The 16,677-nt window shown below is 41.6% G+C and overlaps 1 protein-coding gene across 2 annotated transcripts; it reads left to right on the plus strand.

Annotated features, from left to right (window-relative positions):
• Positions 1–2,646: 2,646 nt before the first annotated feature.
• On the plus strand, positions 2,647–16,013 carry LOC311508811 (sodium-coupled neutral amino acid symporter 2-like). 2 transcript variants are annotated; one of them, XM_084573788.1, is made up of 16 exons: positions 2,647–5,198; positions 6,418–6,552; positions 6,668–6,743; positions 6,844–6,959; positions 8,759–8,832; positions 8,935–9,027; positions 9,373–9,448; positions 10,937–11,019; positions 11,221–11,279; positions 11,587–11,763; positions 11,876–11,955; positions 12,078–12,178; positions 12,811–12,935; positions 13,037–13,181; positions 13,268–13,365; positions 13,565–16,013. In XM_084573788.1, the coding sequence occupies exons 2-16, from the start codon at positions 6,428–6,430 to the stop codon at positions 13,679–13,681; spliced, it is 1,545 nt and encodes a 514-aa protein (XP_084429914.1). In that variant the 5' UTR covers positions 2,647–5,198; positions 6,418–6,427; the 3' UTR covers positions 13,682–16,013. The 2 variants fall into 2 exon arrangements, with proteins under 2 accessions (XP_084429914.1, XP_084429915.1); XM_084573789.1 differs by having other exon boundaries at positions 6,421–6,552.
• The last annotated feature ends 664 nt before the right edge of the window (positions 16,014–16,677 follow it).

The raw sequence follows: 16,677 nt of genomic DNA on the forward strand, positions 1-16,677 counted from the left end.
CTTTCACTCTTTATGTCTACTATCGCGAAGAGCACTCTAACTTATATCTGTACCGCAGATCAGAAGCAGAGAGTAAGATGGGGAAGACAGACTTAGCTAAGAAACAGAAATTTACAACAAGCACTGCATAACTGCCAGAATTTGGCAGTTATGCTAGTTGGCTAGCTGTTCTCCTCCTTGTTCCAGTCTTTGCTCTTTGTCACTGTATTCTCACAAGGAAATGAGTTAGGCCTTATTTCTCGAAAAGACAAACACAACAATTCACACAAATAACTCATTGTGTGAGCTTAGCTTGGTAACATGTTATCTCTCCAAATTAAAGGAACCTTTGCCTACTTCTGGGACACTAGGAGCATCATTTCCTTTTCGCATTCTTCTCTCTAGTATGAGGAACTGGCTATTGCATTTCATTGTGACCTATGGTTTGTGTTTCACTTGTTGTGAAAGGACACTTTATGGACGAAGGCTTCTATTTCCAGGGGTGCAGACACCAGAATTAACACGGCATTGTGCAGTCAGTGCTCCGCAGTGTGAATACATTTCAAACATGGATTGAAACTTGACTGGAGACAGGTGAATTGTGCAATATATTATATAAGTATATATATATATATATATATATAAGTCATATATGAAAGCTGAAGACTTCTTTGTCAATTTCCGTGTCTCTGCTTCTTATGAAACTAGTGTGGTTTTCCGCTAGTGAGGCAGACAGATAGTCTAACTTCTGCTGTGTTATGGACCAGTGACAAAACACTAAAACGCCTGGTCAGTGTGCTTTGGATCTACAAAGGTGTGCATAGTCACAGTTCCATTAGTCCATTGTTTTAAGACATAAGACATAAGAGCCAAGCCTCGATACACACATCAGTGGAAGTTTGTTGAAAGGCACTGTTGCCAGCTTTGCGGACAGAGTTGGCTCATTTATGCTACTGTACAGAGACTTAGAGCAGTCGCTCAGATCCAGACAGTCTCACAGAGAAAGCCTTGTTTACTAGACTTCTCAGAACCAGCCCTCAGCGCACTTGTTGGCCACCACACGACAAAGTCAGCATTATAAGGTGGAGGAGTGGCGGATGTAGTTGTGGTGGCAGTGTCAGTCTTACAGAAACACTAGTTCACTGAGAATGATCCTAATTATAACAGCCTAAGTAAGAGGCATTGCTTTGGCGTCCCAATGTAGCTTGAAGGTTTTCAGCCCAAAAGCTGTTCAGAAACTGCCAAAACGCACACAAAACCACCCGAAACATTAGATTTAGATGTTGTTTGCAGCTTAAACTACCCAGATTGTGTAAGCTAATGTAGCCTAAAGCAATGCAGTCTACAAACAAAGCCCTTTGAGACGTCATATAGTCTGCTGATAGGCCGTCGAAGAATGCAGCAGCTCAAACAACTGCACCAAACGCAGCTTGTCATGTGAAGACAGACTAGTAAAAATAGGCATCTTCCTCTTCGCTCAGATAGAGCACATTCAGTGTGCTTGTACCTCGTGCATGCACATACACCCACACAGGCTGTCTGCAGCATACTAAGGGACAGAGCAGTTCAGGAAGGAGTAAATACATTTGTTTCAAATCGTCATTAAGACGTCATTTAAAAAAAAAAAAACACCTCAATTTGCCCACACGATTCTATGTTTACCTGCAAAGTGACATTCAGAACTGCCCAGTTGTATGCAAAACCACCCAATCTGGCAACTCTAGAGCTCGATCAGCCTCCTGCCACTGTATTCACCTCTGTACACTACACACCTTTGTTTATTCCTCTGACTGCGCCCTTTCTGACCTGTCTGATTGCCTGGACTCCGGAAGTAAACTTGCTCTACTGGGTTAGCCAACGTCATAGCAAATGCTCTGTGTGTATACTTTTTTTTGTTTGTTTGTTTGTTTGTTTGTTCTTGTGTGTGGATGGGGCTAACGTGGCACCGGTGCCCAGAACACACCCCCCCTCCGCCCCCTGTTGCACCCCTTGCCCCTGCTCCAGTTTCCTGATCCGTCTTAGAGCTGCTGGGTCGAGCTAAAGCCCCAAACAAAGGCTCACACACAGAGAGCCACACACCTACTCATGTGTGAGCGATGGAAGAGGAATGCTAGTGTGTGTGTGCTTTTGTGTACGATGGAGAGATTATAAGGAATAGTGAATGAGAGCATCAACAGAAGAGTAGAAAGCTTGTGTCGCCTTTACAACAAGTAGGTGGATACTTCCCTGCCTCTCTGTCCTTCATTTGGCTGCATGTCCCATGTGGGCTATGGGTGAGAAGACGCCACTTAAATCAACAGTATCTGCATTCTGAGAGAGTGAATTTTATTCCTCTCTCTGGAAATTCTGGGTTTAAAATAGAAAAAAGGAACCACAGTGCTCTACACCACACTACACCTGCTACTTATTTTAGAGAATAGTTTTGTTTCCTCTTTGTTATGTGGCTTATCTGGTGAAAGAAAAGAGAGGTGGTTTGCTTGTCTTCCGACAACAGTGCATCTTTCTGAAGGTGTCTCTGCTCCAAAAATACAGCTCATCATGGAGGAAACCGGTTCACTCTGTAATTTGAACTCGTGTCACAAGATCACAAAGCTAAAATGAACGTGTGGCCGTGAACAGTCAACTGTGCAAAGACATAATGACGTTGCATAATGTGTCCGAGAAGAAAGCTGTCTTTATTAGCAGCTGCTGACATTCAGCACATTGACTGGACTTACTTGTGTTGTGTGCTGTAGCATGAACTACATGCAACTTCTCTTTTCCTGCCATCCTCTGATGAAACTGGCTTCCTGGATGACTCTGGTGAGACAGATGATCATGCACCGTGCTGAAGAGTTCATGGGCTGCATGATGAAACACTGACCTCTGATTGCTCTGGAAAGGGAGGACAAGTGAACACAAAGCCAACTGCAGGAGTTAGCGCAGTGTCGTCATTGGAAACACTGCTGGGGCTGTGTTATTATCAGTAGTAGTACACATACAGTTAGCATTAGCAGTGGAAGCAAAAGTAGCCTAAATGGTGGTAGTACTGATGTAGTTTTAGAGGAGGTATTAGCATAACCAATAGTAGTAATACTGGTAATAAAGCAGGCAATTAGGTGGTAGTAGTATTACAACTCGTATTAACAACACAAGTAATCTTCTTGATGGTATTAGTAGCTAGTAGCTATATTGCAGTAAGTTATTTAGAAGTAATATTCTACCGGTGCAGTTGTAGTGGTAGTAAAAGCAGTCTTCCGGGTGGTAGTGGCACTAAGGAGTTCTAAAAGTAGTAGCAGAGGTTAAAGCATTAGCTGTACAAGTGGTTAGCTAGGTGGTAGCAGTAGTAAGTACTGTACCGACATTGGTAATGGTAGTAAACTCAGTCTGTTAGGTGATGGTAGTAAATGCTTTTGGAGTAACAGCACAAATGGTCTAGGTGGTAGTAGTAGTGCAAGTCCCACTTCTTTTCTTGCATACTTATTTATACTCGGTGTACTACTAACTTCTTATTCGTAGTAGTGGTAAAACTTTTGCATGCTCAAGCAGTGCAAGTAGTACTAGAGCAGTACTAGCAGTAAAACCATAAAAGGACCATAAGCAGTGTTGCCTATACAAGTGCTGTAGTACATTTAGCAAAGGAAACAGTAGTAGTAGGACTAATACCAGAAGTATTACAAGAGCACTAGTAGTAGCACTACTGTCGTATTAGTTTACCCCCCACTGTGGGATAAATTAAGGGATTATCTTAAGGTGAATAGCAGCAGTAGTAATACATGTAATGTTAGTAGTTTTAGTGGTAACGAGTGTAGTATAGTATTATGGTAACTGTGGTTGTAGTAGAAGTAAACATTGTGAGAAATAATTGTCAGATGCATGTGTACAGTAACAACAAAGAGTTGTAGTATGAGCTGTAAATAGTTGCATCAGACCGAACTGTATTATCTGTTATGCGTGGAGTCAATGGTTGATCTATAAACCGGCCTGATAGCTACAGCTCTCTCTCAGTTACACCGCCATTAATAATAAACTGGAAACCGGAGCAGTGGAAGATTTCACTCACACACACTGACACACATATATACACACACACACCTACACCTGACCTGGTGAAAAGGGCCAGCGGCGTGGGGATGAATGAGGATCAGGATGACCGCTGTCACATGACAGCGTTTGTGCGTAATCTCCTTCAGGGAAGGAGGTCCGCTTTGAAGCTCATCTCGCACCCTGATCTGGACTGACACCCGTCCAGGAACGTTCCCACTATGCTGCTCTGAGTGTGTCTCTGGGGTTCAGTGTCGGAATGGTATAAAAATACAGTAGCTGCTGAAACTGGTTTCTAACTGGATACATGGTGCAAACATTATTTCTAAAATATTCTGGGCTGTTTTGCCTAAAATGTTGCCATGTTATTGTAATTTTAAGTACAAAAAGATAATTTATTCATTCATTCTCTGTAACTGCTTGTCCTCTGGGGCACACTCTGGCACCCCACAGTAAGATCATGCACAGGTTATATAAATGTGAGGGCGTGTGCTCATAACGTATAAGGGTCTTTCATGAGTTTCTCGCTACTTGCTGCGCCATAGCTGCGGTTTAATGATGAGAAACAGGTTGGTTTAGAAAATGAAATTGAGGTGATATGATATTTGTTTGCGGTCCTTTTTTATTGTTAAATGGAGGACTATTAGTGCATGCCTAAGGTTTTCCTGGGGAGAGTCTCTAGGTCAGGCTGCTCTGTTTGTACACAAACCACTGCCGTGCGTAAAACTGTCTCCACCTCAACCACGAGACTCCTCCTCTTTTCCTTCCTGCTCTGCTACTCTGTTTCTCTCCCTCTCTCTCTTCCGTCTAGGCTGATGCAATGCTCATCTCTATAAAAAGGGTGAGCACCAACCCCTCCTTCAGCAGAACAGGGTGTCTTGTCTGAGCTCACCGCATCTCTGGGAATTTGGTTTAATTTGTGAATAAATCCGTTCTAATTTTACGCATTGATCAATTCTAAGAGTTTTTTTTTAAATTATTATTATTATTGTTACTTGAATTGAACTGTTTCAGTATTTCTTTTCAGTATTTGTCTCTGATCAGATCCTGTCTGACAGTCAGCCTATCCAGTCAATTTCAAGTTGTTAAACATATAGCCTGAATATTCTCAAGGATCACTCGATATTTTTGTTGAGGAGTCGGAAACCGTTTTTACCTTAAAGGATTTTGCAGACATCCTGCCACATCTTGTAAAGGTAAGAATGCCGGCATCCGCTCATTCAATGGAATGAAGTTACCGGATGTAGGCGGCCCTTTATTTGAATTGTCAGCTTTTATCAAGACTTTAAGATTTAAGTTCTGTTTTTTAATTATAACACTGTCATGTCATTGTTTGCTTAGCTTTTTTTGTTTTAATCAAACCGAATAGAACTAGATGTGTCACTGTTTTTTAATATGGGCTAAATAAGACTGTAGGTATTAAAATGACCCGCTCCTGTCATAACTGATGCATGGATCTCGCTCTAAAGAGCCGAAAATGCGCTTTCTTTAAAGCCTGAGACGTTCTTTCTCACCAGGGGAGCCCTGGTCCAAATAAATAAATAAATAATGAAGCAGTGTGACAGTGATGCTGCAGTGTCTGTGTCTGGGGGTGGCACAAGGAAGTCACTGCCAAAAAAAAAAAAAAAAAAAAAAAAAATAGTAATAAATCATCACACACAAAAAATAAGACGTTAAAAAAATGTCTGTGTGTGTGTGTTCTGAAGAGGCTCTAAACTTAACCGGCGAATGAATCAGAGCGCAAGCATCTGAGCAAATGGAAGGGTAGTCATGCCCATAAAGGGACAACACGTGCCATTGTTTCCACCGCCATGGAAACATTGTCATTAAATACACCAGCCTTTTTTTCTTTTCTTATGTTTTATTGGTTGTGTGGGAATATGGGGATATTTATCCAAGGAATTGAATTTTAATGTCTCGGAATGCCAATTTCATAGTAACCACATGAAGCTTTATCTTAATATCCTCCGTCTCGCTTTATTATAGCTCTAAAAAATAAATCTGGGTCCAGAAAAAGACACTGACAATGCCGGTTTTTAATCGTCTTTTCAAATGATTTCGTTGGGAGGGAAGTGTTCGCAAAGCCAGCCATGCGTACTGCGGTTTTTTAAGTCATTCAGCATAGAGTTGATGCAATATAGTTGAGCCGCGCTCGCCGGTCTGGTATTTTTCCACTGGTGCGTCAAGCACCCTCCTCCCTCCTCTTTCTCCTCTCGCCTAAGAGAAGTCACGTGACCTGAGATTCACGAAGAAGGCTGCACATCGCGCCTGCCCGCTGTCTATAATATTGATTATTATGGAAAGAACGAGAACGCGCACAGTTAGAAACTAAGAGGATGGGGACATGCAGCAGAATTAGGAACGCACATCACATATAAAATACGTATATTAACAAATACATTTTCTTCTTTTTAGCAGTTTTAAAATGCACGGTGAGAAACCCTCTGCCAATGAGATGAACCGTTTAAGCACTGCTCAAGAAGATGACTGCAGCAGCTCCAACAGCAATGAGGACAATTATGGGTGGTCGAAGAAGGTGCCACTGGACAAGTGAGGCTCATTTCAAAATACTGAAAATCTAAACACAATATTTTGAAACCCGTACATCATGTATATTAAATCACATGAATTTCTCTGAATACTTCTCCTTTATTTCCTTTTATAGCATTGATGTAGACGCAGAGAGTCAAAACTTCCTCCCTGACCATCACCCAAACAAGAAGAAGTATGAGACTGAATATGTAAGAGCTCCTCTTATCCTCCATCACATGTATCTCCTTTCAACTACCATGTGATTGTTTATCATTCACTAACTGTGACCACCTTGTGTTTTCTCCACAGCACCAGGGCAATGCCTCCTTTGGCATGTCCGTCTTCAATCTGGGCAACGCCATCATGGGCAGTGGCATCCTGGGTCTGTCCTTTGCCATGGCCAACACTGGAATTGCCCTATTTGTGTAAGCATTTATTTATTCAAACATACGGAGCAAGTATTACTAATTAGTGGGGAAGCAGGTTTCCATATTTTAACAAAATCAGAACTTGAAAGGGTGAGGTTCACCGTAAAAGAATCTCACCACAAGACGCTGGCAAGCTTTTGGCTTGCCGAGCAAGGCAAGTGCAGGCAGGTGTGGTTTTGTCTGTTACACATCAAGGTTGCAGGTCATGATGTACTGCAGCTCTGCAGGGTGAGGTGGTTCCCGCCGTCACTGTGCGTCTGTGTGTGTTTGTTGATTCAGCAGCCAGTCGACCCTGAGAGACAGCCTGATTTCACAGGGGTCGAAAGTTTAAAACTGTTCATTGGCAGAGCTTACCTACTATGTGATCAGAGTACTCACTGTCATGTTTTTTGTGGATACGCCATTTTTAGTGAAAATGAAAGAAAAGTTCTTTTTAGGCTGGATAAGTAGTTATTATTTAACTAAGCCGTTTCAATAGGGCTGATGGGCTTCTTCATTTCTTACTTTGTTGCCCAGCTTGTTGCACACCAGACATACTGTGTCTTAAGAGGCCAAAGATTTTACAACCACACTCACGGTGCCTGGCAAGACTGATCCCTAATCAGCTTACTGTCTCTGAGATACAACCTGCAGCATCGTGGAGAAGGAAACCAGTTAAGAACACACACCTGTGGCCTTTCTGTGTTTACAATGAAAAATAATTGTAAATTTCTGTATAAAGACCCATCCGTAGTACGCACTGGTTGTAAGGTACAGGATACTTTGTGTGCCCTTTTGTGTCACTTTACAAACACAGTTGACTGGCAGGAGAAGCAGTTTAGCTGAGATAATCTCACAGCATTTAGGCAGGAGTTACGTAAACGGAAAGATAACGCACAGTGCCCTCACTGGAGATCATGAATGGAGCAGAGCGTACTTCTTTGTCATCTGGCAGTTGGCCAGTCTGAGGCAGGGAGTTGGGGATTACAAAAACATAATAGCTACTACGTATCTGATGCATTTTGTAGCTGCTCTTTATCACTGATTAATGGAACATAGGTGGGATTAACATATCTGTTTGCATTTCAAAACGTCATCTTTGTGTTATAAAAAGCTAAATAATCTCTTTTAGACAAAACAAACTACCCATAAAAGGCCACAAAAGCATAAATCTTCAGTGTGTCAATTGATAAGACAAATTAAGGATGTCACAGGCAGGCAAGTGAGCGGCCACCAAAGTAGATGGACAGGCACATGCCGGGAGGAAACGTTGCTTCTTTGCAGGATGAATCTCAAATGTCCCAGAGATTAATTTTCACCTGGACTATTAATAACTCAGAGAACACAGTGCTGCCTCTGCAGCATCCCAACGCTGTTAAGAGGATCCCGTACAGGGAAACCTTTTGTCCTTCGTAACCCTGCTGAGGCTGCTCGTGACTCAGAGAACCTGCAGCCTGATGCTGCCTTCAAGGTCTTTGCTGGTCAGGTCAATAATTAGTCTGGCTGTCAACGTCAGGGTGCTTAGATTTTGAAATCAATAGCTTGACAAATATTTTTGAAACAACCTTAAATACTAATGTCTTAGATTTCCGTTCTTATTAGAGTCAGAGGGTGTAAGACACCTTTAACAGCTGCAATAAAGAAGTACCAGACCTTAGCTAAATGTCAGTGTTTGTTTACCACAGTCAGGAAATGTCATTCAGTTGGCCTTTAAAGTCCCACGTTCAGCACTTCATCAGTGATATTCTTGGTTTTGTCCTTCTGCATCTCGGTTGCGAGTCAACATAGATCTAAAGATCCCTCTCGTCTGTTTACAGGATTCTCCTTGTGGCCGTCGCTATCTTCTCCTTGTATTCTGTCCACTTGCTGCTGAAGACGGCCAATGAAGGAGGTGAGTTTGTCACATATTCACGTGTCCATATTCTCCCGTTTGTTTGTAAGGTACTTTTTAAATGCTAAATCTGCAATTCTTTGGGTGTTTTTCTCTTCAAAGGTGCCCTAGTTTATGAACAATTGGGTTACAAAGCCTTCGGGTTACCAGGGAAACTTGCAGCCACCTGTTCCATCACTATGCAAAACATTGGAGGTGAGAGTTTTCACAGTATGTTCTTATATGGGTTATGAAACAAACTACCACGTGGTTGTTCTGCAAACTAAAACACTGTGCCTCTGAGTCTAAACTGAGCCTGGGGAAAAAAATGCCAGTGTTGGCTGATGGAAACCAGCATGTATTTTTGGAACGTAGAGCAGCTTTCAGTAAAAACTTGACTCATTCTACAAGCACACGTGAAACTTTTTTCCTTTGTTGAACATCTCGGCCTCTTGACAAATATTATGGATCACTATTTTTGTGGAGGAATTTCCTGCATCAACATGACTTGGTTTATTTTACAGTGAAATGTACTAACTGCAGTTGCTTTTGTCTACACAGCAATGTCAAGCTACCTCTACATTGTCAAATACGAGCTGCCCATCGTCATTCAAGCTTTTACAGGAAGCAACAATGGGTGAGTGACTAAATACATTACTTTACCTTAAAGATAAAAAGGCTGGTTTGGCTGTCTTTAAAGGCATCGCATGGAGTTGTCTTGTAAACATACAAAGCTTATGTTTACAAAATGGCGGCTGGCTCATAAAAACATTGCTCCATAGCACTACTAGTGGTCAAAATGAATTTGGGGTAGCTTTAATCTCAGGGCTTTACAGTGATAAGTATTAGCTGTTTCTTTGACTTTCTTTGACTTTGATTCAGATCAGATGACACAACTAGAAAACAAGCATATTAACATAAAAAAAATAAAAAAATCTATTTAAAAAATATTTTTTTCTTGATAAAAGGGTTCTGAATTTTCAAAAGTCAAAACTATTTCCAGGAACTTGGTGGGCAGGTGAGCTGGACTGGCCTCTGTTTACAACTTAATAGATTTACCTAGTGAGTCACATCAGACCATTTGCGTAGCAGCCACAGCGATGGACCAAATGTCAATACGAGCTAGTTTACACATTCCAATGGGGTGTTTACAGGGTCAGCTGCAACTCCAAATTATTTGAGACATACAGTATAGTCACAGAGGTGTGTGTTCTAGACAAAAAAAAAAAAAAAAGATTCCTCAAAGGAAGAACAGTTTTTAAAAGAGGTGTAAAAGAGAGCAGGAGTTCCTGGCAGAAGCACTTGAGGTGAAGTGGAACATCAAGCAAAATGGCTGCCAGTTGTTTTTCAAGCGCCGAGTGTCGCAGAAGGTGAAACAGCGCCTTTGTCCTTCTGTTAGAGCAGAGGAGGGATGGGGGGTATGTGTGTGTGTAGGGGTGGGGTGTCTGGACGTTTTAAAGGGACGGACAGTACTCAGCCTCTCTGAGCGCTCCTTCAAAGGGCCCTTTTAGAAGATGCAGCCGGTGCCGCACCGAGACGGAGCGCTGGATGAGCTCACTACGACCCTACTTCACGTCTAAAAAATTGATGTGGTTCAGCTCCTCGGTGCTGCTTTGTTTCATCTATTTCTGTGTGCAGTGCAGTCATACTGCGTAGGCTAGTTTGTGTCAGCTGACAGATGTGTCAGAGCAGCAGCAGAGACATTTGATCACGCCCGGGGCTGTAGAGGATCTAAGGGAGGATTCTGATAGAAAAGTGGATTTAATGGGAATTTTTTATTAGTATTCGGTTTTGGTGCTAATTAGTTTACTCTTAGTGCTTTTTGTGTTTGGCTTGGAGAAACCTGACTGTCTATTTGATCGAAACTTTTCTACAACTTACACTATTAATAAAAATGTATTATATAACACTGTAAAACAGCAAACGGTAGAAAAAGGTAACTGTAAAACTGTAACTGTAAAAAATACTGTAAAACTGTAAAATTACATTTCAGATAAATATATGATTTCGGTTGAAGTTACTTATAACTGCGATGTCAACTAACTGGTTGACTTACGGTCATATCGTGATAAGTTGAGGCCTTACTCTTGGTAGTATCACTGACATGTTCTGTCTTGTGTTTCAGAGAATGGTACATTAATGGAGACTACCTGGTACTGATCGTGACGTTTTTCATTATCCTGCCCCTCTCGTTGCTCAGAAACCTGGGTAAGCAATGTGTATGAGCGTTTTTAAATCACAAGCATCTCTGAACAGGGTTGGGTTAGGAGTTAGTGACTCACTTACACATGCAAGACTTCAATAAGCCTTAAACTGTTAACAGTCTAGAGTGAAGTGATAAAAAGCATTTTACGGCTTTAAAATTTAACAACTCACCGCTCATGTTTGTGTTTTGCTTCCTCCCCTCAGGTTACCTTGGTTACACCAGTGGTCTGTCCCTCCTCTGTATGGTGTTCTTTCTGATTGTGGTGAGTATGAACCAGCTTTCTCCTCTTACACACCAGCTTGTTTTATGCAATCGTTCGTTGGCACATGTATGCACCCGTTGAGTCTTAATCCCTTCCTCCTACACAAACTTTTTATTGGGACGTGTAATGCAATGGCACTGTTAAAACATTTTTTTATTTGACAGTGACTATGACAATTTATTAAATTTGCTTTCAACAGCCTTTGAAGCATTAAAAGAAAATATTCAAATATCCATTAATGTCAGTATTTTAAACTGTAATCCAAAAACAACAAAAAAAAATTAAAAATTGCTCTCTGGTTTTCCAGGTGATCATTAAGAAGTTCCAGATCCCGTGCCCTCTGCATATTGATGACGATGCTCTGAATGAAACCATGACCAGACTGAACTTGACCTTATCCCACGTCAACTCCACTGGAGTCAACTCCACTGCCGTGGACTACAGCGACTCTTGCAAGCCAAAATACTTTGTCTTGAACTCGCAGGTAAGGACATTTAAGATGCTAAACATCAAGAGGACTGAAACAAAACTAATGAAATTAAATGTTTTTAAATGTTTGGTACAAATTTTGAATTAATTTGTCTTTTGTTTCCCAGACTGTCTACGCATTTCCCATTTTGACCTTTGCCTTCGTGTGCCACCCTGCTATCCTGCCCATGTACGAGGAGCTCAAAGAGTAAGTGCTGCTTGCTTCTCAATTTTCCAACCACAGCTGCTGTCCTATCAGCTACTCCCCACTTGTTATCAGTTTTGGACTGTCGTCTAAATGATACATTCTCTCCCTTCTTTCCTAAACAGCCGTTCCCATAAAAAGATGCAGAACGTTGCCAATGTGTCCTTCCTGGCCATGTTCATCATGTACCTGCTGGCTGCTCTCTTTGGATACCTGACCTTCAATGGTGAGTCTTGGCCAGGGAACATTTTGATTGAACATTTGTTTTTAGCAAAGGATAGAACCACCTACTAGTGTGGGTTTACAAGCAGTCATTGTCCTCTAACATTAAACGTCAGAGAGGATCAATTGTCCAAGGTTAAGCGAAGTAGCTTCCAGGTCTGAATAGTGAGTGGAGGCCTCTTATGTAAGACTGGGAAAATTCCCACCTGATGCAGCTGACCCGTACGTTTGTTTTCCTGTTTGTCCTGACTGGAACATCTGAGCGGCTGTACAATGTTCCTGGAATATTCGTTATACAAGAGTTTGATAGGGCTGAAAGATTTCCTCAAGCGTCATGACAGGAAAAACCAGAGTGGTGCAGTGTACAGTTTAAGTTAGGGCAAGTACTATCTAACCTGCTTTGCCTCTTTTAGGCCTCCAACTTAAAACTTACCACCAAACACGAAAAGCAATACAATTTTCTTGCCCAAATGGAGCACATTTAGCATGTTCACAATGGCAATGCTAGGCTAGGAATGAAAGCTATAAATTCCCGTCATGGAGTCGTTTTCTCTCCAGTTTCTAGACTGTCACTTGTAAATCAAGCATTTTTTAATAAAAATTGTCCCCTCTTGTCTTTGTTGTCTTTCTACACAGATCAAGTAGGGCCTGAGCTGCTGCACACCTACGCTAGAGTTTATAAGTCTGATGTTCTCCTGCTGATCGTCCGTCTGGCCGTGCTGACCGCTGTCACCCTCACCGTCCCTGTGGTGCTCTTCCCTGTAAGTGTCCAACAAGTGAAGTCCCTTGGATCTTTGAATATCAGTCAGTAGAAATAGTAGGTCACGTAGGATAACCTCTCTTTCTGTCTCTCCCTGTGCAGATTCGTACTTCCTTCAACCACGTCCTGTGCGCCTCTAAGGAGTTCAGCTGGATCCGCCACATCATCATCACCGTGATCCTGCTGGGTGGCACCAACATCCTGGTTATCTTCGTCCCCACCATAAGAGACATCTTTGGCTTCATCGGTGGGTATTTACAAGTGTTAATGTGCCATAATGTCATGTACGTTATAAAAAGAAATTGTTGACATAAAAGCTCTTCCCTCCATCAGGCGCCTCTGCTGCTGCCATGCTCATCTTCATCCTGCCCTCGGCTTTCTACATCAAACTGGTCAAGAAGGAGTCCATGAAGTCTGTGCAAAAGATCGGGGTAAGGAATTAGATCGAAAGATTAGACTTGGAACTCTTTGGAAACCTTAGCCAGTTAGCTTAGTATGAAAGAAATGAGACTGTTAGCTTGTTTACCTTTCATTTGTAGCATAACCTATGCTAAAATAAGCTAATTAGCTGCTAACTCTAGCTTTATCATATCCTGAATGTCCTAAATGTGAAACTGTTTTCCTTTCTAGGCCACACTCTTCCTGATTTGTGGAATCCTGGTCATGTGTGGCAGCATGACCCTCATCATCCTGGACTGGATCCACAACGCTTCACAGAGTCCGGTCGAAAAGGCCAACGGACACTAAAGTTCCTGGTCTCCGGCTGCGTGGAGGCTCTCAGTGTTGGACTGCTTCAACTGTGCAACAAAGATCAAAATCCGTTTCAAACGAAGAAAAACACAAAAACTCACTTGCTGCTCGGCTTTGACTTGCTGAGCGTCAGACCACGCCATTCCGAGAGAATGTATCCGAACTTTGTACAGTACGCTGTTATAGACCACAAAGATGGTGTTGTTTTTTCTCTTTTTATTGTAACTTTTTTCATTGTGTTTTTTGCTCGTTTTTACTCTTAATGTTTTGTTTGTTTAGTTTTTTGTTTTTTTTGTAGTGAAAGTACAGCTGAAAACAAATATTTGAAGGTGCCTCGTACCGGAGATAACATAGCCGTAGAGTTCGAAACGCAGCTTACGCTCAGGTACAGTTTTGCGAGTGTGACTGCACGCAGCTGCTGACAAAACTACGTGAATTTCAAGAAGACTGACAAGAGGCAAGACTTGAAAGTTTATTCTCCTCAAGGATAAAGTTCCTTCCAACTGTTTTTTTTAATATACTTTCCTTTTTTTTTTTTTTTTACGTTGCCAAAAATGTATTTGCATCTTTGTATATTGAAAAGCACTTACAGTTCAGCACACGTGTCAGTTTTCACAGGTGAGGCCCTACAACGCCGCCTACTAAGTATTTGTACCAAGGCTCTGCGACCTTGCTTATAGTGTCAACTTTTTCTTGTGAAACTGTGTATGAAGTCAACAGAACCTGCCTTTTCAAACCCCACACTGGGAGCTGCAGAGTATCTCACACGAGGACTCTTTAAGAAACTGTATCTACTATTTATAACCTGCTGAAGATCTTGTTGGAACAGCGAGCGCAGCGACGACACTACTGCTGAAAAAGGCCAGCGAGCCTCCTGGTTCCACCTGCCCGCTCAGGGCTGGCGGTGGGGACTGAAAAAAAATTTTCTTTATGGGAGAATACTTTGAATTTGACCACATGCAGTGGTTGTAATATACCTGTTAAACTTGCAAAAAACAAAAAGAAGATCAAAATCTAAAAGAAGTAAGGTGCGCTCTTAAACATAGACAACCAAACATCGAGAGAGAGAGCGAGCTGAGGAGGGCGTCACGGCATTTTGAGTGTGTTTACGTATGGTCGCACAGTCTTGTGCTTTCAAAATGTTTCACACCGAAGAACACCACAACCCGGCTTGGACTTGGTTTCCTGCCGAGTCGACAGCCTGTCATCAGACGGTGCACTGTGCTTCCAACACTAACACATCACCAAACTGTTATTGTCCATCTATTTATGGAAGACCGTGAATCAATGTAATTTAATCTATTTTACTATATTTATATAATATTGTATGTATATATATATGTATATATATCTCTTTTGAGTTCAACTGTATATATGCTTTGTTTGAGTTCTTTTTTTTTTCTTTTTTTCTTTTTTTTACAATAATGCATTCTATCTGTAAAACAAAAAACATCCCAAGGTGTTGAATTTGTGATATTGAATTTGCTCCGAATTCTCTGGAGCCTCAGATGTTCATCTCCATTAAGACTGAACCCCAACGGTCCTGCTTTGTTAATACTGTACAAAAAACCTTTACGCGTGGAAGCTACTGATACGGCAGCAGCAGTCTTTCCTTCTTTTTTTTTTTTTGTTTCCCTTTTGGCCCCTGAACTAAAACCCGGAGCAACAAAATGTTCTTTCCACTCATCTCAGTCGGAGAGTACTGTACGTCAACCATCTCTTGACCTCAGGAGCAAAGAGGGCTTTGCCTGCCAGTGTTACACTCTTGTTTCAATGAAACACAATGTATATCCTGTAGTTTAATGTTCAATTAAAATCAATGATAACCTGTAACTTAGACTGTTGGTGCTCTTTGTGTCCTGTGCCAGCTTGTTAATACGTGAACAATTTGGTTCTTCTATCAGGCAGTTTGATAGACTGGAGCAGTCTGGTAACACTTCATTTGGATTACATTAAGAAAAAAAACCTCTGCATGCTATTTGATAGTCCCACAACCAATCAGAGCTATTTTATTGTTAATAAATTCAACTCCGCTGTGCTCAGGTGACGTGTAGATCGCTGTCACTCTTCTGTCCATCACCACATAGCCCGCCCAAACGACTGCAGATCTTTGCCTGAGCATAATCAGCGAAACAGCGAAACAGCACTCCAGACCAACATAAAAATCATACATCCTTCTGGATTCCAGATTAGCTGTTTGAAGGACTTGCAGACTGCTCCAGGAGTTATACAATAGACAACAGAGGCCACTAGAGGTCTAAATAATTACAACCGACCAGTCGCTTTTAAGTTCAGACAATGCTTTTGTTGGACCTTTGTCAAACTGTACAGGAATAAAACTTTTCTTTTAAAAAAGATTGTCTCTTTTGCATGATTCTTGTTTTTTGGTGGTACACTTGACGTTTAATTGTAAAAGTATCGATTTTCATAAAAAAGTGTTTCTGTAGATCTAAAAACAGTTGAAATGGACTTACAGATTGAGTTGGAACCTGATGACCCTGATGAAGGCCAAGAGCCAAAAGGCCTCGGTGTAACAAGTGCCACTAGAGCCTTGAATTGACCTACCTACAATTAATTTTCCTCCTCCATGCACCTTAGTAGCAGGTGAAGTTGTGTCAAAAATACAACTTTTTTTTTATGCTACAGTTTCTCCAGGCAAACTCTGAGCATGCAGACCTGCAACCTGCAACCTTTGTGTCCTGAGGTGAATGAGGTGCCTTGAGCAAGCACAGAAAAAAAACTGTTCCACAGTGGCCTTGCATGGCTGCCCACTATTCCCAGTGTGGATGGGTTAAAGTCTCTCTCTTGCTTCTTTGGTTTGGCTGAGCTGTCATTTACTTTTTGTTCTTCTATTCTAGTATTCACTTAAACACATCTATCTGCAAATAAAGCCTAGTGCTGACAGTGCTGCAGGTTTAATTTCCCAAGAGTTTAACAGAATGTTAAAGCATGACTGCAGTGATGAAATCCATTTTCTCTTGACAACTCTGCCC

The sequence above is a fragment of the Chelon labrosus genome, assembly GCF_963514085.1.
Source record: "Chelon labrosus genome assembly, chromosome: 23".
Taxonomy (NCBI): Eukaryota; Metazoa; Chordata; class Actinopteri; order Mugiliformes; family Mugilidae; genus Chelon; species Chelon labrosus.

What these genes read in the sequence shown, in the direction of transcription:
- LOC311508811 (XM_084573788.1), top strand. Translation starts at nt 6,428, where the DNA reads ATGCACGGTGAGAAACCCTCTGCCAATGAGATGAACCGTTTAAGCACT. An exon ending in AAGAAGGTGCCACTGGACAA is followed by an intron (nt 6,553 to 6,667) that starts GTGAGGCTCATT and finishes TTCCTTTTATAG; the next exon opens with CATTGATGTAGACGCAGAGA. An exon ending in TGGTGTTCTTTCTGATTGTG is followed by an intron (nt 11,280 to 11,586) that starts GTGAGTATGAAC and finishes CTGGTTTTCCAG; the next exon opens with GTGATCATTAAGAAGTTCCA.